Source organism: Sus scrofa, chromosome 6 (genome assembly GCF_000003025.6).
Source record: "Sus scrofa isolate TJ Tabasco breed Duroc chromosome 6, Sscrofa11.1, whole genome shotgun sequence".
NCBI lineage: Eukaryota > Metazoa > Chordata > Mammalia > Artiodactyla > Suidae > Sus > Sus scrofa.
Window position 1 is genome coordinate 135,467,105 of NC_010448.4, and position 27,095 is coordinate 135,494,199.

The 27,095-nt window shown below is 40.4% G+C and overlaps 1 protein-coding gene across 4 annotated transcripts in view; it reads right to left on the minus strand.

The window, feature by feature from the left end:
• Positions 1-27,095, minus strand: part of MIGA1 (mitoguardin 1) — an 89,159-nt gene that overhangs the window by 43,696 nt on the left and 18,368 nt on the right. For all 4 annotated transcript variants that reach the window (XM_021096450.1, XM_003356422.4, XM_021096448.1 and 1 more), the window contains 5 exons: positions 25,998-26,175; positions 23,822-23,958; positions 20,864-20,990; positions 14,829-14,962; positions 13,248-13,371 (listed from right to left, as the gene is read on the minus strand). In XM_021096450.1, the coding sequence (XP_020952109.1) occupies positions 13,248-13,371; positions 14,829-14,962; positions 20,864-20,990; positions 23,822-23,958; positions 25,998-26,175 (700 nt within the window). The remainder of the gene's footprint in view (positions 1-13,247; positions 13,372-14,828; positions 14,963-20,863; positions 20,991-23,821; positions 23,959-25,997; positions 26,176-27,095) is intronic.

Genomic DNA, 27,095 nt, shown 5'->3' on the forward strand with positions numbered 1-27,095 from the left:
TCCCAAGCTAGGGGTCCAATCGGAGCTACAGCTGCCAGCCTACACGATAGCAACTCAGGATCCAAGCCACATCTGTGACTTATACTACAGTTCATGGCAATGCCAGATCCTTAACCCACTGAGCAAGGCCAGGGATCAAACCCACAACCTCACGGTTCCTAGTCAAATTCGTTACTGCCGCACCACAACAGGAACTCCAAAAATTTTTAATGCCTATCTCCAAAATAAGACTCTGGGTTGCCTAAAAGCAAGAATGAAATCTTCATTTTTGTCTCTTCAGTGCCTTATATCATGTTTGACATATACTAGGAAATCAAATGTTTGCTAAATAAATATTTCAGACCTAAGATTATGAGTTTGTTCTGTTCAAAAAATAGATTACAAAGAGGCATGAACACATCTGAAATATGAAAGCAATTCTGTTAAGCTACAAAAATTCCTAGTTTGTTTTTAAGGGCTAAATTTGTTCCTACACATCAGTATAAAAGAATTTCAAAGTCCTTTGCTTCAGCCAAAAATACAACATTTATCAAACTTATGGCTTAAGACTTGCCTGCTGTTGTGCTATTACAAATACATACTATTCTTTACAGAAAATGTAACCATACAAACTAAAAATCCCAATAATTTTAGAAGAAATCTAACTAGGAGTTCCCTTATGGTGCAATGGGTTAAGGATCCAGCATTGCCACTGTAGCTGGTGGCTTGGGTTGCTGCTGTGACAAGGGTTTGATACCTGGTCCAGGAATTTCCACATGCTGTGGTCATGGCAAAAAAAAAAAAAAAATCTAGTCAAAGTATAGATTAACAACCTTGAACATTATGTGTGTAAGCCATATCAACTACATAATGTGCTTAAAAAACTTTTAGCAGGAGTTTCCATCATGGCTCAGCGGTAACAAACTCGACTAGTATCCTTGAGGATGTGGGTTCTATCCCTGGCCTTGCTCGGTGGATTAGGAAGCTGTGGTGTAGGTCGAAGACATGGCTCAGATCCCGAGTCACTATGGCTGTGGTGTAGGCTGGCAGCTGAAGCTCTGATTTAACTCCTAGCCTGGGAACTTCCATATGCCATGGGTGCAGCCTTAAAAAGACAAAAACAAAAAAATGTAAGCATGCTTCATTTGTCATTAATCAGGTTTATTTTTACAATGGTATTAAATTCCGCAATTTAGGGAGTTCCTGTCGTGGCTCAGCAGAAATGAATCTGACTAGCATCTAGTGGCTGTGGTGTAGGCGGGTGGCTTCAGCTCCTACTTGACCCCTAGCCTGGGAAACTCCGTATGCCGAGGGTGCAGCTCCCCCCGCACCTCCCCAAAAAAGTAAACTCAGCAATTTGGTCCTGCCCTAATAGCCTAACTTAAGTGAACAAAAAATAATCTTTAATTCCTGAATGCACTGTTACAGAAATAAACTACCAAACGATGTAACGATGTATACTGTGTATGATATGATGATGAGAAAAGGCTCCTGAAGTATGAGCCATTCTTTTTTTTTTTTTTTTTTTTTTTTCTTCTCTTCCCGTTTTTGGCTGCTCTGAGGTATATATGGCATTCCTGGGCCAGGGATCAGATCTAAGCCAAAGCTGCAACCTAAGCCACAGTTGCAGCAATGTTGGATCCTTAATCCACTATGCCTGGCCTGGGATCAAACCTGCACACCAGCGCTCCCAAGATGTTGCCAATCCCATTGCTCCAGGTGGGAACTCTGTAACTTGGTATTAGGTTTTAATCCCACAGTCTACCAATCTCTCATTAGTTGCTGTGATCAACTAGAGTCTAAATTTTTTTCCAAAATAATTGAAATAACATAAATTTCTGTTTAATACGAAAAACATATACATATATATTTTTTGGTGTGTCTTTTTGTTTGTTTTGCTTTTTAGGGCCACACTCGTGGCATATGGAGGTTCCCAGGCTAGGGGTCTAATCGCAGCTACAGCTGCCGGCCTACACCACAGCCACAGCAATGCCAGATCCAAGCCATGTCTGCAACCTACACCACAGCTCAGGCAACGCCAGATCCTTAACCCACTGAGCAAGGTCAGGGATTGAACTCACAATCTCATGGTTCCTAGTCAGATTCATTTCTGCTGCGCCATGATGGGAACTCCTGTGTCTTTTTAGGGCCGCACCCATGGCATATGGAAGTTCCCAGGCTTGGGCCAAATCCAAGCTGTAGCTGCCGGCCTACACTACAACCATAGCAATGTGGGATCCGAGCCTCATCTGTGACCTGCACCACAGCTCATGGCAATGCTGGATCCCAGACACACTGAGCGAGGCCAGGGATCGAACTCACATCCTCATGGATACTAGTTGGGTTTGTTACCGCTGAGCCACAACGGGAACTCCTAAAATATATATATATGTACTTTTATTGTGTAACATTTGATATGTACAAAACCATATATAACATAGATATGTATTCTGAATCAAAATACTAAAGCAAACATCTTTACTACTATGATTTACAGCCATTTTTCAAAATTTACAAAATTATTTACTGATTAAGGAAAAATAATCAGGCAGAAAACAGTACCATACATATCTTCTTCTTACCTGATACTCATGATATATGAGTCTCCAGATGAATTTCACAGATTTCAGATTTTCAGCAAAAACAGCAGCAGACAAACAAAGATAACCGCATGTCCCAAACTAGGTCTGTTTACTTTTTTTTTTTTTTTTTCTCTTTTTTTCCTTTTCTAGGGCCGCTCCCACAGCATATGGAGATTTCCAGGCTAGGGGTCTAAGCGGAGTTGTAGCCACTGGCCTACACCACAGCCACAGTAACAAGGGATCCCAGCCAAGTCTGCAACCTACACCACAGCTCACAATAATGCCGGATCCTTAACTTACTGAGCAAGGTAAGGGATCGAACCCGCAACCTCATGGTTCTTAGTCGGATTCGTTAACCACTGCGCCACGACGGGAACTCCACACTTTTAAGTTCTTATCTTAAGCTCTTAAATAGGCTGGGAATGCTTCAGTTGGAAGTATAGGAAAGAATGGAGGTGGGAAAGAAAAGTTAAAAGAAGTATCCTTGTAGAGGGAGTTTAGGCTCTGAGTTTTTCCTTGCAGAGGAAGGAGAACAGATGAAAGATATTATGGAGGGAGAATTGACAGAACTTACTAAATAACTGGATATGCTGGCAAGATGTATATCCATTATAATTTTTTGTTTTCCTCCTATGCACATGAGATCAAGGAAAGTCAACAACCCTAGTTGCATCTAGAAAAATATTCCTACAAAGCATTTGTCCTTCAGATGGCAGTTTTCTTTTCTAATGCAGAAAAAAAGTAGATTTATAAAGAGCATCTTTTTTTTTTAACTTTGCCAAATGAACAACCCTGAATATGGCTTAAGTACTTTGTTTCAGGAAATATAAATTTATGTTACTACCAGAGAAAAACCAAATTAATTCCCAGGAGTTCCTTGATGGGTTACCAGTGGGTTAAGTGTCCAGTGCTGTTACTGCTGTGGCTCTGGTAACTCCTATGGCGAAGGTTTGATTCCTGGCTTGGGAATTTCCTCATGCCACGAATATAGCAAAAAATATTAATTCCCAGAAAAAGAAAAAAAAAAAAGGATGTGTCAAGAGCACAACTGAACAACATCCTTGTAAAACAAGTTCCTTGTAAAACAAGTTATGAACATGTGACATCATCTGCCTGGAACCATGCATTTTTAAGTCTTAGAACAGGCCTCATAAAAATGCTAGAATATATACAAAATGATACCAAGTGTTTACCATGTGCCTATGTTAAAATACAATATACATTTTATCTCATTTCATCTTCACAATTTTTTTCTTTTTTTTCTTTCTTTCCTTTTTTCTTTTTTTTTCTTTTTATGGCTACACCTGCAGGATATGTTCCCAAGTTAGGTGTCAAACTGGAGCTGCAGCTGTAGGCCTATGCCAAAGCCATGGCAACACTGGATCCAAGCAGCATCTGTGATCTATGCCACAACCTGCGGCAATGCCGGATCCTTAATCCACTGAGCAAGGGCAGGGATTGAACCCGCATACTCACGGACACTACATCTGGTTCTTAACCCGCTAAGCCACAATGAGAACTCTGTCTTCACAATTTTATGAACTGATTCTAATACAGTCCTCTAGCTTACAGATGACGAAGATGAGTCTAAGGAAGGTTAGCGCTTACTTAGGTTTCATAGCTGGTAAGGGTGGTAGAGCCAGAATTTGAAACCATGTTTGTTTAACGCCAAAGCTTATGTTCTTAACCACTAAGCTATACTATCTACAACTGAAATCATATTGGAGATTTTGTTTGAGCCTTCAAAAATTACAATAACAAAATTATAATTTAACAATTATCTGAAAAACAGAAACTATAAATAATCATAATACAAATGAAAATGTATAATAATGTCATTTCAAGTCTCTGTGTACAACCTCCTGGCTCTGTCTCACTATGAGTTACAGTAGCAGGTGTGTATGAAACATGCCAGAAAGAGAGTTGTGACCTAAATTTAACTCCCAGTGCTACAAGCAGCACAGAATGGCATTTATGAGTCATAGACATCCCATATGCAGATAAAATGTGCTGCCCTCTAGTGATTTCAATATCTTGCATTTAACATTAAATGGTCTGGGAAGAAGGAAAACTATTTTTTTAATTAGTGAACTAATTTAAATCTTCATTTCATTTAACAATCAAGGCATAGAACAAATAAATACTGTTTAAGCCAGGAGTAAACTTTTGGTGTGTAAAAACAAAGAACTATATCTAGTAATGATTCACCAATTCATAACGATTAAGGAACATCAATACAAGGCCTGACAAAAGATGAAGTAGAGAAAATAGGGTGGTTACATTTTATACGAGGAATTAATGCCTTAAAACATAAATCAAACTCTGCCTCATTCAAAGCTACTTGCTTTTTTTGCCTTTGTTTTTTAGGGCTGCACCCAAGGCTCATGGAGGGCTAGGGGTCGAATCGGAGCTGCAGCCATTGGCCTATACACAGCCACAGCAATGGAGACCTGAGCCTCATCTGCGACCTACACCACAGCTCATGGCAACGCCAGACCTTTAACCCATTAAGCGAGGCCAGGGATCGAACCCACAACCTCATGGTTCCTAGTTGGATTTGTTTCTGTTGAGCCACGACAGGAACTCCCAAAGCTACTTTCATACAGGAATAAATGTAAAGAGATGCTTTACAACTATTGTGCTTTTTTCTTTTCTTAAGCATAGTTTCAAAGCACAATAAATGACTATAATATAAAGGTCTGTTTTTAAGAATGCTTTAAAAATACAAAGTATTTGTAGGAAAGTTTTTTGTATCACTATCACTTCCTTCCCAAATATCAAAAATATTTCCCTTTTTTTGCGGGGGGAGAGGGGTTGCAGTAACTTGATATGGGAGCTCAGTTCCCAGATCACAAACTGAATCAGGGCTGTAGCAGTGAAAGCACCAAATTCTAACCACCAGACCAACAAGGGTCTTTCAAGAATATTTCCTATTTTTTTTGGGGGGGGGTTTATTGATCTTTTTTTTTGGCTCTGGCTTTTCTAGGGCCGCACTAGCGGCATATGGAAGTTCCCAGGCTAGGGGTCCAGTTGGGGCTGTAGCCGCCAGATCACAGCAACGCGGGATCTGAGCCGGGTCTGCAACCTACACCACAGCTCACGGCAACGCCTAGATCCTTAACCCACTGAGCAAGGCCATGGATCAAACCTGCAACCTCATGGTTCCTAGTCGGATTTGTTAGCCACTGAGCCACGACGGGAACTCAGGCGTTGTTTTACACTAGAAGTAATTTTAGTTTTGTTACTGAAAAATGTTCAAGAACAATACAATGAACACCAGTATAATCTCACCTAGATTCATTAAGTAGTAACTTTTCTTTCACACCTGAATCCTTGCATAGAAGCCATGCTAATCATCTCAACAATGTTCCAATTTTAGTATATGTGCTGCCAAAGCAAGCACTATTTCCTATTTTAACACAGACGATAGCTTGGCTTAAGGGTGCATTAGAGCGGTGGTGATTTTAGAGCCAGGTTTCAAGAATTTTCACTTTTAAAATAAATGGACTCCTGCTTCAATCCTGTTTTCTCAGCATTATTTCCAATATTTCCAGGATTCTCTATACTAAATTAACAGCAGGAGTATCAACAGTTATTTGAACTTCTTTTCAGTATTTATTTATCTCATTTGATTAATGACCACTTGGATGACAATCATACAGAATATAAAAAATATTCTAAATTTAACAATAAAAGTAAGAATAACAGCACAATAATCACCAAAACGACTTGTAGAAGTTCCCATGAATATAAACAATAGTATGGTTCACTGCATGAACCACAGCATGGTTCACTGGATACTGGCTGATATAGTATTTCTGGTTACCAGCTGAAGTGGTACCACCTAGAGTCAATATGGTTTATAATTCACCGGGTCCATCAATTTTGAAACTAAGAGATTTTTAATGAAATTTAAAGAAATCTTCGACATTTGCAATATTTAACATTCTTAGTAAAAGTGGGGGTTCCCCACTTTTTTTTTTAACAGCCACACCTGCAGCATGTGGAAGTTCCCAGGCCAGGGGATGAATCAGAGCTGCAGCTGTAGCCTGCGTCACAGCCCCAGCAACACCAGATCTGAGCTGCATCTGCGACCTACGATGTGGCTTGCGGCAATGCCAGATCCTTAACTCACTGAATGAGGCCAGGGGTCAAATCAGCATTTTCATAAAGACAATACTGGGGCCTTAACCTACTGAGCCACAATGGGAACTCCAGTAAATGTGCCATTTTGAACTATTTCTTCCTCTTTTTTTTTTTTTCTTGCTTTTTAGAGACACGTTTGCCGTATATGGAATTTCCCAGGATTGGGGTCAAATAGGAGCCACAGTCACAGTCACAGCCACAGCAACACCAAATAAAGCTAAGCCGAATCTGCCACCTACACCCAAAGTTGCAGCAATGCTGGATCCTTAACCCGCTGAACAAGGCCAGGGATCAAACCCACATTCTCATGGATACTAGTTGGGTTCTTAATCTGCTGAGCCACAATGGGAACTCCTGCACTATTTCAAATTCATAAAAAATTACTTAAAATTAACTTAACAGAATCATACATTATTTTTAATAGCTTTATTGAAGCATAATTTATAAACCATACATACAACTTCCCCATTTTAAGCATACAACTCAATGAATTTTAGTAAATGTATAGGGTTGTACAACTATCACCACACTCCAGTATTAGAATCATACCACACATTTTTTTGGGAGTTCCTGTCAGGGCTCAGCAGTTAACGAACCCAACTAGCATCCATGAGGACTCGGGTTCAATCCCTGGCCTTGCTCAGTGGGTTAAAGACCCAGCATTGGGAGTTCCCGTCGTGGCGCAGTGGTTAACAAATCCGACTAGGAACCATGAGGTTGCGGGTTTGATCCCTGCCCTTGCTCAGTGGGTTAAGGATCCAGCGTTGCCATGAGCTGTGGTGTAGGCCACAGACACAGCTCGGATCCTGCATTGCTGTGGCTCTGGTGTAGGCTGGCGGCTACAGCTCTGATTAGACCCCTAGCCCATATGCCACGGGAGCGGCCCAAGAAATGGCAAAAAGACAAAAAAAAAAAAAAAAAAAAAAGATACAGCATTGCCCTGAACTGTGGTGTAGATCACAGATGTGCGTCGGATCCTGTGTTGCTGTGGCTGTGGTGTAGGCCGGTACCTACAGCTCCGATTTGACCCCTACTACCTGCAAACCTCCATACACTGTGGGTTCAGCCCTAAAAAGATTTAAATAAATAAATAATGTATGCAATTAAAAAAAAAAAAAAAAAAAAAACAATGTGTGCTTACACTGTTCCTTAAGTGAAAAAACACTTGTTACATAGTGGATGAGGGAATCATAAAAAAAAAAATCATACCACACATTTTTTTAAACTGTTATTGACTTCACCAACCAACATTTACCAAATAATTCATGATACTCACAAGACAAAAGTTTTTTGGATCTGCTAAAAAGGACAGATATAATTTACTTTTAATAAACACATTGTTGGAGTTGCTGTTGTGGCTCAGTGGTAACAAACCTGACTAGTATTCATGAGGACACAGGTATGATTCCTGGCCTCGCTCAGTGGGTTAAGGGTCCGGCATTGCAGAGAGCTGCAGTGTTAAGTCACAGACTCAGCCTGGATCCTGTATTGCTTTGGCTGTGGTGTAGGTTGGCAGCTGTAGCTTCAATTCAACCCCTAGCCTGGGAATGTCCATTTGGGGCAGGTGTGGCCATTAAAAAAAAGAAAAAAAAATCTAACAACAAAGAACTTAAAAAGTTTTTGCAAATATTAACAATGTTACAGAATTAATGCAGTCCTTAGGCTCTGTAATTATAATGTCCAGAATTTCCAGTTCAATATAGAGGACGGAGCATAAACATGTACTTCTCCTTCCTAAAGGCCCATTAAAAATACCAGGAAAAAATATTACTAAAGAAAATTACAGCAACCTTTGGAAAATATGGAAAGGATAGCAACAGACCAGAAATCTTAAAGAGTATCTTGAAATTAGCCAATGTAGGATCAGGCAGGTGCTATAAGACTATAGCCTAATATCTTAAGAGGTAAAAATGATGGTCTTTCTCAGAGTGTTCCAGAGTAGTCCCAAACTCCAAGTCAATAAAAATTGTTACCCTGTTCCTAGGACTTTAAATGTGTTATATACTTTAATTCTCATAACGACCTTGTTAAATAGGTACTACATGCCCATTTTTCAGATGAAGCACCTGGGGCTTAGACAGTTTATATAATCGCACAGTTAACAAGTGGTGAGGCCAGAATTTGAACTCCATCAGTCTGAATCTTGAGTCTGTATTTTTGGTTATTATGCAGATATAAGCCAATGGGTGATCCATCAGAATAACTCCTTAAAGCACTACACTAAATTCAGCTGGCACAGTTGTGGCCTCTCTCCCATTGCCCTCAGGTAAATAGGCTAGTTCACGTTTTAGTTCTTGAATTAGGCCTCGATAACCCCCCTCTACGAAATGAGTGAAATCTGTCTAGACTGCCTAGAGGACCTGAAAGAAGGGAAAGATGCATGAATTAACTGCAGAGCCCCCCACAGATATGAAAGATGGAAAAAATGTTCAAGGAGAGGAAGATCCACACTCAGTAAATTACACCACCACCAGAAATAAGGTTCCTTCCTTCAGCAGCTGTGGGAATTCCAGGCTCTCTGCTTCAAGAGTACACCTCCTCCAGGGAACTCTGCCACAGAGTTCACAGTCAACCCTCATTCAAAGAATATGTCTGTCTTCTAAGGAGTAAGACAATACAGCATGGTGGTTTAGTGACTCCAAAGCCAGCAGCCTGGGTCCAAATCTAAGTTCTGTCACTTAAAAGCTACGTAACTCTGAGGAAGTGACTCAATACCTCTGTACCTCCCTCCCTATCTAGAAAATGAGGATGATAATCATATTTATCTCATGAAAGTTTTTGTAAGGATTAGAGTAGGTAATTTTTACTCAGAATAGTGTCCGACCCAGAGAAGAAACTACAGGCCTTAGGAAAGACCATGGAACATGGTAACATGCAAATAATCACAGCTATGTGATCATTAGGTCCAGAGGGAAAGGAGATAAATTAGACGACAGCTAAGCAATCTTTTGACCTTGAAAACCTATCAAATCCTTAAGAGAAAAAAAAAATTAATTTTGCCAAATAAGACAAAACAAATTCCAAAACAATGAAGTATTTGCTGAAGTCAGATCAATACTTGGTTTAAGTTCACCCCCCCGCCAAGCCTCTGAAGGCATTTGTCAACTTCTCTTTATTTATGACTGCTAATTATGTTTCCTATCCTTAATATAAATTAAATGTATGAAATGAATTTGGATTTAGAGAATGAGAGTTAACTGACATCTAACACTTTTTTTTTTTTGGTTTTTAAGGCCACACTTACAGCACATGGGCCCAGGCTAGGGTCTAATCGGAACAACAGCTGCCAGCCTATACCACAGACACAACACCAGATCCTTAACCCACTGAGCGAGGCCAGGGATCGAACCGACATCCTCACAGATCCTAGCTGGGTTCTTTACCACTGAGTCACAACAGGAACTCCCTAAGCACTTTTGATTAATATCAAATAACAGATATAACAGAGCTATTCCCCTACTAGAGCCCTGGCCACAGATTCAGCTCTTACAGTCCAGTTCTAAAATGGAGACTTGCAATAATAAAAGAACATCCAAATAATTCCCAAGAAGGAACAAAATATAACAGGTTCATGTCAACTAGAATCTCCAGGGCTATAATAGGCCAAGGCACTGCTAGGCTGCAGGGAAAAGCCAGCTGGTCTAGTAGCCATTAACAGCTCAGGTTAAGACATGGGTACGACCTAGAACTTACTATAAACCTAAGCTAACCAACTGTATGGATTAATTATGGGTCCCATTCTAGAAATACTATCGGGGGGAGTTCCCATCGTGGCTCAGCAGTGACGAAACCAACTAGTATCCATGAGTCGATCCCTGGCCTGTGAGCCGTGGTGTAGGTCGCAGATGTGGCTCAGATCCGGCACTGCTGTGGCTGTGGCATAGACTGGTGGCTACAGCTCTGATTCGACCCCTAGCTTGGGAACTTCTCATATGCCGAAGGTGCAGCCCTAAAAAGACAAAAAGAAAAAGAAAAAAGAAATACTATCGATTTAGAGATCCAAACTAACAATTTCCTCAGAAAAAACTTGAAGTCCTCCAGAAATAAAACCATCTGCCTAAGCGTCTTTGCTCAGATGCAATGAAAACCCAAAGCAGACCCTTTAGGAAGTATCCAAGAAATCTTTATTACTGGATAACCTAAAGAAATCACAGATGGATTCCACCAACCACTACGGTCATTCAAAAAAAGAAATTTTGGGAGTTCCCGTCACGGCGCAGTGGTTAACGAATCCGACTAGGAACCATGAGGTTGCGGGTTCGGTCCCTGCCCTTGCTCAGTGGGTTAACGATCCGGCGTTGCCGTGAGCTGTGGTGTAGGTTGCAGACACGGCTTGGATTCCGCGTTGCTGTGGCTCTGGCGTAGGCCGGTGGCTACAGCTCCAATTGGACCCCTAGCCTGGGAACCTCCATATGCCACTAGAGCAGCCCAAGAAATGGCAAAAAGACCAAAAAAAAAAAAAAAAATTGGGCATGCCAAACAGAACGCAATCTGAGATGCATATTAGAACACTAACATGTACAGTACAAGAACTACACATCTACATGGTCCCTATCATGAGGCTAGACAGAAACTGCAAGGAGAAGATTGGAACAGTGAGGGCAAAGCCTCCATTCCTAGAATAAAACATTAAAAGTTTCAGGCTCTATTTCTTCCTCTTCCCTCCTTACATTTATAATTTTTTCCTACCTCTTTCTGCACCGTAGTTTTCCTTGCCACTTAAACCACTTTGCTACCATTTCTAGTGGTTCCATTCCCATGTTTACATTGGAATTCTTTTAAAAATCCTTCTCTCTATTCTTTCTCCTACTTACTATCATAAATGACATTCTAATAAGTTAGAGAAAAAACTGTGTAAAAAATATATAAAAAGAAAACTTTAGTTTTCTCTTGGGATAAGTTCCCAGAGGGATAAGGATCCAGCATTGTCACTGCAGTGGCTCAAACTGGATCCCTAGTCGGGGAACTTCCACATGCCACAGGCATGGCCAAAAACAAAAAACAAAAAAAGAAAGCTTTGACAAATTCTATTTGTTAACATGAATACTCTCTGTTTTTTTTCTGGCCTGCAATCTTCATATGTCAAAATAGTATATCTATGCAGAACAGAGAAACTCAAGTCTAATGAATAATTTTTGGTAACAGTAATAGTATGAAAAAGCAAAGACCAAAATGAACGCAAAGAGGTTAACATAACCCTCACTACAACATAGAGAAATTCATACTTCTAATACTAATGAAATCTTTTACCTAAATTCTAAATACATGAAATGTAAACATCTCAAGATGCAGCCATTGTCAGAATTTTATGTTCAGAAATAAATGTGGGAAAATTTAACACTCCTTATTTTTTTTACTTTACTGAAAAACAAAAGTCCTCCTCAAATAAAAAGATTTAAATTTTTTTGTTGCTGCTTTTTCTTTTTTTTAGGGCCACACTCACAGCATATGGAGGTTCCCAGGCTAGGGGTCCAATGGGAGCTACAGCTGCCGGCCTACACCACAGCCATAGCCACAGCCACACCAGATCTGAGCCACGTCTGCAACCTACACCACAGCTCACGGTGACGCCGGATCCTTAACCCACTGAGCAAGGCCAGGGATAGAACCTGCAACCTTGTTCCCAGATAGATTCGTTTCCACTGCGCCACAACAGGAATACCAAGATTTAAATTATTTTTAACAAAAAAATATAATTTTATTTTACTTCATTTTTTGGATTATTTACAGAAGTCAAGGAAGCAATTTTAATTATACTTCCCTTGGAAGCCTTCACTTAAGAAGTCTCTTCAAATTTCCTTTTTTCTTGGAGTTCCCACTGTGGCTCAGCAGGAATGAAACTGACTAGTATCCATGAGGACATGGGTTCGATCCCTGGCCTAACTCATTGCTCACTGGGTTAAGGATCCAGCATTGCTGTGAGCTGTGGTGCAGGTCGCAGACATGGCTCAGGTCCTCATTGCTGTGGCTGTGGTGTAGGCCGGCAACTGTAGCTTCGATTTGACCCCTAACCTGGGAATTTCCATATGCCGTTGCTGCAGCCCTAAAAAGACCAAAAAAAAAAGTTCTTTTTTCTTTAAAGTAGGAAACAAAGGTAATGGTATATAATAATATATACGTTGACCATTTATGTCAAAATGTAGCATGCAATTAAAATGGGGTCAAGAAATAGAATTACTTAAAATACTTTAAATGTATGTCATGAACTACATGCCCATTTCTGAAGTAGTGCATCTCTGTCCTATTTTTATATTATTATTTTTTCCTCAGTCTAACACTTTAACTGGGATTTTTTCACTTAGAATATAATTTTAAAATAATGTCACAATCCCATCTATGGAAGATACTTGAATTTATATCAGTAAGTTCACTTAAAAATTAAACTGAAAGAAAAAAAAAACAATAAATATGATAGAACTGTTTTTCTCTTGGCTGTTTTCAAAAAAGTATGTAACCATATGAATATACTTAAGCAAATGAGTCCAAGAATATAAAAGAATAAAATCATACATTTCATAAAAACCATATAAAATATCTCACCAATATCATTAACAAGGGAATTAGGCTCAGATGCCCCCAGGGTAGCTTCAAACTCCTCTTGGAGACGATAGGCTCTTTGAAGCAGAGCTTCAAGTTTATGTATAAATTCTGTACTAATAATATCCTATAAGGAAAGAAAAAGTACACAGCAAGTATTAGATTCTAATGTTAAAATTCTAAACATTTTCCACTTTTTCAATGAAAGGCAAAGAAAGTCAGGGATACAAAATAACTATTGTCGGAGTTTCCGCTGTGGCTCAGCGGGTGACAAACCGACTAGTGTCCATGAGAACGCAGGTTTGTTCCCTGGCCTCATTCGGTGGGTTAAGGATCCGGTGTTGCCGTGAGCTGTGGTGTAGGTCACAGACACGGCTCAGACCCCATGTTGCTATGTATACCTGTGGCACAGCTGGCAGCTGCAGCTCAGATTCGACCCCCAGCCACAGGTATGGCCCTATAAAGCCAAAAAATAAGGATTAAAAAAAAGAGAAAGAAATGAACTAGAAACCCTTTGGGACAGAGTTCTCAAATCTTTTTTGTGTTTTGTTGGGGTTTTTTGCCATGCCCACAGCAAGTGGAAATTCCCGGGCCAGGGATCAAATCTGTGCCACAGACGCAAACTGAGTTGCTACAGTGACAACGCCAGATCATTAATGCCACTGCGCCCCAAGAGAACTTCTCAAATCTGTTTTATTAAGCCTTTCAGAGGCTTCTGATGCATGCTCAAATTTGAGAATCATTAGCCTAGATGATTAATAAATACCAATTAAGCTCTACGTGACTTTTAAGAATATAAGGGCACTTAATTAAACCCAAAGAACAAAACAGACTTGAAAGTTCCTTTAGAAATCATATCTGCTCAATTCTACATGTTCCTGGAAAATCAGAAAACTTGATGAATTTCAAGTTTGGGGTTTAACAACTAATTGAACAGAAAAAACTCAAAAGAAACTTCTGGACACAATCCCAAGGGAGGGGAAAAAACAGTCTCATTAAATGCCACAGAAGGAGTTCCCGCTGTTGTGCCGTGGGATAAGAATCTGACTGCAGCGGCTCAGGTCACTGAAGAGGCTCGGGTTTGACCCTGAGCTGGTCACAGTGGGTTAAAAAGATCCAGCGCTATCACAGCTGCAGTATAGATTGCAGCCGTAGCTCAGATTCAATCCCTGGCTAGGGAATTTCCAGGCAGGTACAGCCACAAAATTAAAATAAAAAACAAAACAAATGCCAAAGAAATCAAGTACACTGAATCAACATTAAAAAATAGTTCAGGAGTTCCTGTCGTGGCTCAGTAGTTAACAAACCTGACTAGCATCCATAAGGATGCGGGTTCGATCCCTGACCTCGATCAGTGGGTTAAGGATCCAGGGTTTCCATGACTGTGGTGTGATCACAGACGTGGCTCAGATCTGGCATTGCTGTGGCTGTGCATAGGCCAGCAACTGCAACTCTGATTTGACCCCTAGCTTGGGAACCTCCATATGCTGTGGGTGTGGCCCTAAAAAGACAAAAGACAAAAGAAAAAAAAAAATTAAATTCTTCCCATATTATGAAGATCATTCCCAAATAAATCACACTCACATCTACACTTTCTTCAGCAATGGCATCTCCTGCACCCAACTTAATAGAACTATAGGCTTCATCTTCAGCCTGTCTATTTCGAAAGGTTAGAGCTTGTTCCCATCGACGCAATGCCTCTTCAAACAATTCCATACCTAGAGATTAAGAACAGAAGAATTTTAAATAAGTGAAATCAATGCCAGGAGAAAAATCACCTTGGGTCTGAAGTTAACACCATACAGTTAACACCAATAGCACAGTGTGACTATGATTTGGGCACTAATAATTTTATTGTCACATCATTTCAGGGTAGAATCTTAATTCCCAATGTATTCCTGGTCTACAGTTCTAGTCAGCCAACAATAAGAGAAATGACCAATATGTTTTCCCTTTTTAGAAAAATGTAACTTGGGAGTTCCCATTGTGGCACAGCAGAAATCAATCTGACTAGTATCCATGAGAATGCAGGTTTTGCCCCTGGTCTCACTCAGTGGGTCAAGGATCCAGTGTTGCCATGAGCTGTGGTGTAGGCCGCATTGCTGTGACTGTGGGGTATAGGCTGCCAACTGCAGCTCCGATTCAACCCCAAGCCCTGTTGCTGAGGGCTGTGGTGTAGGCTGAAGACGAGGCTCAGATCCCACAATACTATGCCTGTGGCTAGCAGAGGTAGCTCCGATTCAACCCCTAACCAGGGAATGTCTATATGCCACACCTACGGCCCTAAAAAAGAGCCAAAAAAAGTAACTTAAATGTTTATGGTATGTGAAATTTTTCTAAAACAGTATCATCAAAAGTCCCAATTATAATGGCTAATTTTTATCACATGACTATTGCAAAATATCACTCTAATCAGGGTTCTCTAGTGGCCTAGCAGTTAAGGACTCGATGTTGCCACTGCTGTGGCGTGGGTTCAATCCCTGGTCTGGGAACTTCTATAATGCTGCTAGCACAGGTCAAAAACAAACAAACAAAAACCAATTTAAAAAGAAAACTGATGGGCAAATAGAAACTGGTTGATAAGAAACTACAAAACTATCAGGTTTATAAGGGGTTCTCAGAAGGAGAGAGTAAAGCTAAGAAGAAAGCGTGGAAGTCTAGAAAAAAGTCTTCCATCTTTTTCTCCACCAAAACAGTATCTTAAACCACCATGACACCAACTTGCTGGTGTTGTGCTCACTTTGACAGCACACATACTAAAATTGGATGGATAAAGTGCTGGGCCAGGTTTAAAAACATATAAGAACCCATAAAGTGTTTACAGTCCAAGCAGGAATTTCTTATCACTGCTTCTATGGGAATACAGGTAAATATTTCTCCAAGTTAAGAAAAAGGCTTACAAAAATAATTATGTACTTCGAACAAAACCAAAGTATTTCAAAATCTCAACTTTTCTAGACATGGAAAAGTAAAAGATCTTTAAAAGCTGCTTAAGATTCTGACCAAGTCATTCTTAAGACATTAAGGTATGATATTTAGAGAAAACTTGTCCTCAAAAATCATCTCTTCAGGAGTTCCCGTCGTGGCACAGTGGTTAACGAATCCGACTAGGAACCATGAGGTTGAGGGTTCGGTCCCTGCCCTTGCTCAGTGGGTTAACGATCCGGCATTGCCATGAGCTGTGGTGTAGGTCGCAGACATGGCTCGGATCCTGCGTTGCTGTGGCACTGGCGTAGGCCGGTGGCTACAGCTCCGATTCGACCCCTAGCCTGGGAACCTCCATATGCCGCGGGAGCAGCCCAAGAAAAGGCAAAAAGACAAAAATAAATAAATAAATAAATAAATAAATAAATAAATAAAATCATCTCTTCAATTATCTGGAGAACCTACAACTCTAAAGAAATAAGATGTTCTTTAAATGAAATGGAGGCCTTTCCTTCTTGCTTAATTTTCTGTAGCGAAGAATCATTGCCTGAATCTTCCTTCTAAAAAATGTACACACTTAAAAGATTTCCTTTTCCCTAGCTATTTAATTCTAAATCCTTCATCCTTTTCTCACTTCATCCACTCTGTATCCACCTAATTGTTTTGACTAAATATAAGAAAGAATTCTCTAGCAGCAGAGCTGTCCAAAGATAATAAAGTTGCCTCTCAGGATATACTGTGTCTTACCTCACAGCAGAACATGGCTTATACACTCACTTATCTGCCACTGTGTAACAAGAATTCAAATGTTACCAATTTTTTTTTTTTTTTTTTTTGGTCTTTTTGCCATTTCTTGGGCCGCTCCCATGGCACATGGAGGTTCCCAGGCTAGGGGTCTAATCGGAGCTGTAGCTGCCAGCCTACACCAGAGCCACAGCAACTCGGGATCCAAGCCTCGTCTGCAACCTCGTCAGCTCAGGGCAACGCCGGATCCTTAACCCACTGAGCAAGGCCAAGGATCAAACCGCAACCTCATGGTTCCTCATGGTTCCGGATTCGTTAACCACTGCGCCACGACGGGAACTCCCAATATGTTTTTTTATGTCAACAATACTATAAAGGAAACAGTAACAATAGGTGGGAATTGAAACAAGAGCTCCCACCGATCCTAATTCTATGACACTGAGACTCCCTGAGGCTTCTCTGGTTTTGCTCTATTTATCATCAATCTTAACTCTCAATAGTCCTACAAAAATTGTATGTAGGATTACTAGGCATAGTTAATCTGGAAGCACCGTGAGCTTAATTCTCAGAAGTCTTTGGAAAAGATAACAGAAGAGCTTTTACATCTTTCCCCACAGGCTGGAATACCTCCTGTGAGACCACTGCAAATGTAGTCTTTTTTTTTTTTTTTTGTCTTTTTTGTTGTTGTTGCTATTTCTTGGGCCGCTCCCATGGCATATGGAGGTTCCCAGGCTAGGGGTCTAATCGGAGCTGTAGCCACCGGCCTGCACCAGAGCCACAGCAACACGGGATCCGAGCCGCATCTGCAACCTACACCACAGCTCACGGCAACGCCGGATCAACCCACTGAGCAAGGGCAGGGACCGAACCCGCAACCTCATGGTTCCTAGTCGGATTCATTAACCACTGCGCCACGACGGGAACTCCCAAATGTAGTCTTTAACTACTGCAGAGTGTGGCAAAGCACTCAGAGGCATACGGTCCTTCTGCCAACTCATCATCCCCTTACTGCTCACTGGCCAGGGCCACATCAAAATTTTTTTGGTTTTAGCATTCCCGCTGCAGTACCACAGGATGGGATCAGCAGGGTCTTGGGAATGCTGGGTTCGATCCCTGGCCTGGCACGGTGGAGTTGCCGCAGTTGCCACCTAGGTCACAACTGTGGCTCGGATCTGATCCCTAGGAACTCCATATGCCAAGGGGCAGCCAAAAAAAAGGGAGAAAAAAGATTGTTTTTTTCAGTTAGTATGCATTTTCATTAAAAAGGAATATAGCCTGAAATAGAGAAGAACAGAGGAAAGGATTTAAAAAAGGATTTGAATCTGATTTGGGGTGAGGTCTCTGGTTCTCCTCCTCGGCTCTAGTGAGACTTTCTCGACATGCTCATGGTCTAGTTGTAAACACTGGTCTCTTTCTATTTAAAATCTTTTCTAGACATAGGAAGATTACAAATGATAGCTAGATAAAAGACTAAAGTGGATTCTAATATACTCATTAGATAAAAGTTAACAAATTAGTTTAAGTGAGTATGACTGACTGGATAATGACCACCCAAAGATACCAGACCCCAGTCTCTGGAATTTATAACTGTTACCATAAAAGAACTTTGCGATGTGATTAAATTAAGACTCTTAATATGGGGAGATTATCCTAAATTACCTAGTGAGCTCTAGAGCCAATCACAACCATCCTTATAAAAGAGAGGCAGGTTTTTTTTTCTGCAGTGGAACCGCTGCCAAGATACAGATTTTCGTGAAGATCCTGACGGAGAAGACCAGCACCGTCAAGGTCGAACCCTTGGATACACAGAAAATGTAAAGGCCAAGATCCAGGAATGAATTTCTCCTGACCAGCAAAGACTGATCTTGGGAGTTCCCCTCGTGGCGCAGTGGTTAACGAATCCGACTAGGAACCATGAGGTTGCGGGTTCAATTCCTGCCCTTGCTCAGTGGGTTAAGGATCCGGCGTTGCCGTGAGCTGTGGTGTAGGTTGCAGATGCGGCTCGGATCCCACGTTGCTGTGGCTCTAGCGAAAGCTGGTGCCTACAGCTCCGATTGGACCCCTAGCCTGGGAACCTCCATATGCCTCAGGAGCAGCCCTAGAAAGGGCAAAAAGACAAAAAAAAAAAAAAAAAAAAAAAAAGACTGATCTTTGCTGGCAAGCAACTGGAAGAGGGACGTACTTTGACTATAACATTCAAAAGGAGTCCACTCTTCATCTTACACTGAGACTTTGTGGTAGTGCTAACAAAAAGGAGAAGTCTTACACCACTCCCAAGAAGAACAAGCGTAAGAAACAGATGGTTAAGCTGAAATACTATGAGGTGTATAAAGAACGGCAAAATCAGTTGTCTTTGTCAGGAGTACCCTGTGTTTTTGGTTTTGTCTTTTAGGGCCACACTTGCAGTATATGGAGGTTCCCAGGCTCGGGGCTAAATCAGAGCTACAGCTGCGGGCCAAGACCACAGCCACAGCAACATGGGATCCGAGATGCATCTGTGACCTACAGCACAGCTTAGAGCAACACCAGATTCTTAACGCACTGAGAGAGGCCAAGGATTGAACCTGCGTCCTCATGGATAATAGTCAGATTGTTTTCCCTGAGCCATGAAGGGAACTACCAGGAGTGCCCTTCATATAAATGTGGTGCTGGAGTTTTTATGGCCAGCCACTTTCACAAACATTATTGTGGCAAATATTGTCTGACCTACTTTTTTTTTTTTTTTTTTGTCTTTTTGCCTTTTCTTGGGCCGCACCCATGGCATATGGAGATTCCCAGGCTAGGGGTCAAATCAGAGCTGTAGCTGCTGGCCTACACCAGAGCCACAGCAACATAGGACCCGAGCCACGTCTGAGACCTACACCACAGCTCACAGCAACGCCGGATCCTTAACCTACTGAGCGAGGCCAGGGATCAAACCCGAAACCTCATGGTTCCTAGTCAGATTCCATAACCACTGAGCCACGACGGGAACGCCTGTCTGACCTATTGTTTCAACAAACCAGAAGACACATAACTGTATACTGGTTAATAAGACATAAACTAATGAAAAAAAAAAGAAGGGGGGGGGGGCAGAGGGAGATCTGATACACAGAAAACAGCAAGGCAGAGACTGGAGTTGAATGACCACAAACCTAAAGCCACCACAAACTGGAAGTGGCAAGGAAAGAATTCTTCTCCAATGGAGTTCCCATCATGGCTCAGCAGTAACGAACCCGACTAGTATCCATGAGGATGTGGGTTTCGATTCCTGGCCTCAGTGGGTTAAAGATCTGGCATTGCTGTGGCTGTGGTGTAGGGCAGAGCTACACTTCTGATTAGACCCTAGCCTGGGAACTTCCATATACTGTGGGTGCAGCCCTAAAAAGAAAAGAAAAAAAAAAATTCTTCTCCAAGCCTCCAGAGGGAGCATGACCCAAAAGACATCTTTTTTGTCTTTTTAGGGCTGCATCCACAGCATATGGAAGTTCCCAGGCTAGGGGCTGAATCAGAGCTGTAGCTGCTGGCCTATGCCACAGCCACAGCAATGCCAGATCCAAGCTGAATATGCGACCTACATCACAGCTCATGGCAACGCCAGATCCTTAACCCGCTGGGTGAGGCCAGGTATTGAACCTGTGTCCTCATGGTTACTAGTCAGTTTCATTTCCGCTGAGCCACGACGGGAACTCCCCAAATGACATCTTGATTTCGGCCCAATGATAACAACTTCGGACCTCGGGCCTCCAGAACTCTGCAATATATTTCTGTTGTTTTGAGCCACCAAGTTTGTAGTAATTTGCACAGCAGCCTCAGGAAACTAATATAACATGTAATGTTATATAGACTAGATTCAACAGATATAAGAACATTTCAGAATTATAGTTGCTTCCCTTAGAACAATTCATTGTTCTTCAGTTTCACATTAAATGTGAGTACAGCATCTTAAAACTTTATTATGTTATTCTTACCCATCAAGTATAAGTTCTCAGGAGTGGTCACAGGGATATTAACAAGTTTAATATCATCTTCATCTGCTTTGTCCCAGGAGTTAGAATTGCCACAAGCACAGCTATGACAAGAATTGACACTCTGGACCTAAAATTAAGATGGACAGATGTTACTTCAAAATCTCTTTTGTTTAAAAAATATATATTTTGGGGGAAATAACTGTTAAAAAAAATAACAAAAAATATTTTTAATATTAAAAAATCCTAAATCAGAAAAAAAAATCTTTTGTAATAGTATTTTATGATCTTTCATATTACAAATTATTTATATAAATCCTAGTCCTGGTTAAACAATCCATGTAATTTCTTTCTACCTGAAGAAATAAATCTGATTATATTCTATCAAATTTAGGAGTCATAGGAACCTAAGTATTCCGAAGCCTTGTTTGCCCAAAAATGTACAAGTAGAACAGTATTTTGAACATAAATCATTTCCATCCAAAATGAGGCAGTTATGTTTCGTTATTTACTTACAAATTTTACCCACACCTACTTTAATCTGGGTAACCAGCTTGTTTTCCTTTTAGACCTTAGGACAATGCTGATTCTCTGCTAAATAACAAAAATGGAAATGCCTCTACCACCCTTCCTTCTCTAGCAAGGTCCACCAAGCCAATCAGTTCTGCCACCATTATGCAAATGACCCCCCCACATCTTGAACTTCACTTTTGTCCTCGTTTGAGAAATCTAAGCCCACATTTCCACCTGCCTATTTGGTGACTCCACCTGGCTCTTTGCTGGCATCCCAACATCTTTCCACAACACGAACTCTTCCTCCTCCCAAGTTCACTGAGAGTCCTTTTACCTCCATAATTTCTTAAACTAGATAACAAGAAGTCATCTTTAACTTCTCTTCCCACATCTCTCATATCCAGTTGCCAAGTTTGTGGACCCATCCTCTCCTTTTCCACTCCTGTTGTGATAAATTTCATTTAGGCACTCATGAAGAGACAGAAATTTGGGTTCCCAGCCATGGCGGTGGAATGTCTAGGTCAGCTAAGATACATACAGAAAAGTGATTCTAGGGGCGTTCCCATCATGGCGCAGCGGAAACGAATCCGACTAGGAACCATGAGGTTGCAAGTTCTATTCCTGGCCTCGATCAGTGGGTTGAGGATCCAGCGTTGCCATGAGCTGTGGTGTAGGTTGCAGACGCTGCTTAGATCTGGTGTTGCTGTGGCTGTGATGTAGGCTGGTGGCTACAGCTCCAATTAGACCCCTGGCCTGGGAACCTCCATATGCTGCAAGTGCAGCCCTAAAAAGGACAAAAAAAAAAAGAGTGATTCCAAAGACTTCTTATACTATTATCATGAAACTCCTTTTCTCTATCCTAGTCAAGAACAGCTTCAATGTTCAGCGGAGAAAACTCAGAACAGGTACTTCTCTGACACCGAGCAAGACCAGATGATAGAAGGAGAATGTACTTCATTATTCTGCTCACTTTCTCAAAGGAGCTAAAAGTCTGCATGCCTTGGACCCAGGTTCCTACCACAGAAGAGCCTTTTAAAATTTGGTATATTTTTAAGCATTTAAGAATGGAGCAGCTAAGGAATTTCCTTGTGGTTCAGTGGGTTAAGGATGTAGTATTGTCACTGCTGTGGTCTGATCCACGTGCTTTGAGTGAAGCCATTAAAAAAAAAAAAAAGAAAGAAAGAAAGAATGGAGCATATATATTCCAACAAAATATAGAAGTAACAGAACAGATTATGGTGCTCTATAAACTATACTTTTTTCTCTTTTTGGTCCTTTTGTCTTTTAGGACTGCATCTGTGGCATATAGAGGTTCCCAGGCTAGGGGTCCAATCAGAACTGTAACTGCCAGCCAACACCAGAGCCAGAGCCATGTGGGATCCGAGCCGGAGTCTGCGACCTACACCACAGTTCACGCAACACTGGATCCTTAACCCACTGAGAGAGGCCAAGGATCAAGCTCAAGTCCTCACGGATGCTAGTCAGGTTCGCTAACCACTGAGCAACAGTGGGAACTCCCACTTTTTTTCTTTCCAAGGCTGAATCTGAGGCAAATGGAGTTTCCCTAAGCAAGGGATCAAAGCAGAGCTGCAGCTGCCAGCCTACACCACAGCCACAACCACACCAGATCCTAGCCAAATCTGAGACCTACACCACAGCTTGCATCAACACTGGATCCTTAACCCATTGAGTGAGGCCAAGGATCGAACCCACATTCAGTGGATACTAGTCGGGTTCTCAATCCACTGAGCCGCAATGGGAACTTCCTATAAACTATTTTTTTTAATGAATATATATGATGGTAGCAGCATATTCTCCCTGGAAGTAAACACATAAGAAACTGTCAGTGTTCATCCTCTGAAGGAGGGAGGGGGCAAACTGAGGATGGGATTAAGGAGTAGTATATTCTTCAGTGTACATTTTTTGCCTCTTCTTTATTCAGCAGGAAATGCATATCATATCTATTTTTAAAAATAATTTTAAAACTACAATAGATTTAAACAAATATTAACTTCATTCCTCACCTGCCAATCAATACTATATTAATGCTGTAAATAGAGAAGTGAGGAATTTCATATTTGGCTTCAGCAAGCCAAACATTGTTACATAAGCAGGTCCGTCATGTGATTTTTGTGACCTAGAACCATGACTGGCGGCATCTTCCAGCTTTTTGTAGAATATTTAGTTTTGAAACTTCCATACCAACCTCATCTTCACAGGACCCCAAGGGACCATACCACTTAATTCAAAAAAACCTGGAACAAAGCTGGCTGAATATTTAGCAAAAGGACAACTTTACTTGCCTGAAGAAAACAGGATCAACCAGATTTCTTAAGGTTCTTTCTATATGATGAGTTAGCTAATTGTATGATTTTTAAATCAATAGATAACAATAGATATACAAATAAAAGTAAAAGAAAAAATTAATAAAATATTTTCTTTACTTACAGAGGCTAAACTCTGTGCAGAACCTGAGTATTTACTGAAGAGTCCTCCATTGGCATAGTTACAAGACTGAGATCCTTTGTCTTTGGCAGAACTTAAAGATAATGTCAAATTCTGTCTGCTACTGGAACAACTTGAACCTACCAAACAAACATATAAACATTTAAAGTATCAATAACTCCAATAAATTTCAAGTAAAATTTCAAACTTTATACATTCATTCAGAGGGCAATTTTAAGACAATTTCCCCATAGCAAATTATTACATGTATGCCATTACTAAGATCTGCATCTCCCTAAATAATGATATGTTTTATTTTTAAGCTGTGCCTGTGGCATGCAAAAGTTCCCAAGCCAGGGAATGAACCAGCCCCACTACAGTGACTCGAGCCATTATGTAGGGAAATCCTACATAATGTTTTTAACACTGCTAAAATCTGCTACTGAAATAAAGATTAAAACATTCATCTAATTAATCAATGTGGTATTTGAGGGTCTACTGTAATCAGTGTAAAAATACTGGCCACAGAGTTCCCTGGTTGCGTGGTTAAGAACCCAGTATTGTCACTGCTGTGCTTGGGTCATAGCTGTGGCTCAGGTTCGATCCCTGGCCCAGGAATTTTCACATGCTGCAACTAAAAAGCCTCAAATTATAACAAGATATAAGCATTTCTCTCCTGATTACATCTAAATTTTATCCACATTACACTGTATTGTAATTAGTCTTTTATATGTCCGTCTCCCCTAATCACCTACCCTAATATCCAGAGCAGACACTATGTCTTAGTTGACCTTAATAGAGCAGTTAAGACATTCCTCAATTAAAAGTCCTGCACTTACTACTTATATGAACTTGAGCAGTTACTTACATAACTTTTCCATGTCTCAATTTTCTTAATGTATAAAGTGGGAACAATAACATAGGATTATAGTTCTAATTCATTGGATTATTATAAGGGTTAAATTAACACAGTAAATACATACTATGTAGTACTGCACCTAAGATCTATAAACCTCAGTAATTGAGAGGCATCATTATTGCTGTAATAGCCACTATACCTGGCACAAAATTCAAAAAAACAAAAAATCCAATATTCTCAAATTATTTTTATTGATACAACTTGATAACATGCACCACATAACAAAACCTACAGATCCTTTTTTTTTGTTATTTTATTTTTTTATTTTTTTGTTATTTAATTTTATTTATTTATTTGTCTTTTTGCCTTTTCCTGGGCCGCTTCCGAGGCATATGGAGATTTCCAGGCTAGGGGTCTAATTGGAGCTGTAGCCACTAGCCCACACCAGAGCCACAGCAACGTGGGATCCAAGCTGCATCTGCAACCTACACCACAGCTCATGGCAACACCGGATCCTTAATCCACTGAGCAAGGCCAGGGATCAAACCCACAACCCCATGGTTCCTAGTTGGATTCGTTACCCACTGAGCCACGACGGGAACTTCAACCTACAGATCCTTTAAAGGCCAGCAGCTTTACTTCTAGAACCTTATATATACTTAGGAAATAATCAGATAAATATGTGCAAAACAAGAAAAACAACCTAAAAAAAACAAGAGGGAACTGCTTAAATAGAGTACATTTGTACACTAAATTAACACCAAATACATATTAAAAATGATAGCATAGTGAGTTCCCTTGTGGCACAGCAGGTTAAGGATCCCATGTTATCACTGCAGTGGCTTGAATCCCTGCTGCAGCATGGGTTCCATCCCTGACTTGGGAACATTCATATGCCATGGGTGTGGCAAAAAAAAAAAAAAAAAAAAAGACAGCATAGAGATATACTTTCTGACTTAGAAACACATTGTTACATAATTTTGTTTTTAATTCTTACATAATGTTAACTATTTTAAAAGTGGATTACAAAAGGTATGAATTTATATTTCAATATTTAAATGCAAACATAAATGGATATATATATATATATACACACCAAAGTATTATATAGTTATTTCTGGGTAGTAGAACTGCAAGTGATTTTAATTTCTTTAGGTGCTTATGTTTATTTCTAATCTTTCTAAAATTAATCTCTATTACTTGTGAGTTAAATATTAAGGAAAGAAAATTTGGAGACTAAAACACTGAAATCACTGTACTCCAATTGTGATTTACATATAAAATTTTCTTCATAGACTTAATTAAGCTCTTTCTACATACCTTTGTCTGATGCTGTTCTTTTAGTGTATTCAAGTATGAGGTGTTCTGGTTCCCATGGTAATATTTTTCCTTTTTTCTTTCCACGTCTTCTCTTAAAGTGATGAGCCAGAAAAATTACAGATACAGCACTAACTGCAGTTACCACAAATAATTTTTTAGCCACTGGTGAAAATTTGATCTAGAAAAGATTCAATTAGATTGAAAAAAGTCTTTTATTTGTTTAAAACAGACATAAGAACTAAAATTATTCTAGTTCTAAATACTACCAATATAATTTTATTTCCCTTTTTCAGTGACAGCTAGCCCAATTTGAAACGTAAAAACAAACTCACAAAAATGTAGTAATTTATTATCTACCGCTCTGAAGTTCTCAGGTAAACAATACCCAAAAATTCATAAGAGCACAAAATAATTCAACCTCATTAATATATGCTGAACAACTAATGATTAATTCATGCTACTCAATCTTCTGTCTGAATTATAGCAAGATTTTTAAATGCAGGAATGATTAAATCAGACTTTTTTTTTTTTTTTTTTGTCTTTTGTCTTTTCAGGGCCACACCCGCAGCATATGGATGTTCCCAGGCTAGGGGTCTAATCAGAGCTGTTGCTGACAGCCTATGCCACAGCCACAGCCACATGGAATCTGAGCTGCATCTGCTACCTACACCACTGCTCATGGCAATGCCGGGTCCTTAACCCACTGAGCTAAGCCAGGAATCGAACCCACAACCTCATGGTTCCTAGTCGGATTTGTTTCGGCTGCGCCATGACAGGAACACCAGACTTTTTAAATGAACCAATTTTTTTCAAACTATCTGAAAATCTGGCCAAAAAAAAGAAAAAAGAAAAAGAGGGAATGTATCAAATCTGTCATCAGAGCTTTGACCTTAAGAAAATAGGAAAAGAACGGAGTTCCCATTATGGTGCAGTGGAAACGAACCTGACCAAGAACCATGAGGTGTCGGGTTCGATCCCTAGCCTCACTCAGTGGGTTAAGGATCCAGCATTGCCATGAGCTGTGGTGTATGTTGCAGACGCGGCTCAGATCCTGTGTGGCTGTGGTATAGGCCAGCAGCTGTAGCTCCAAGTAGACCC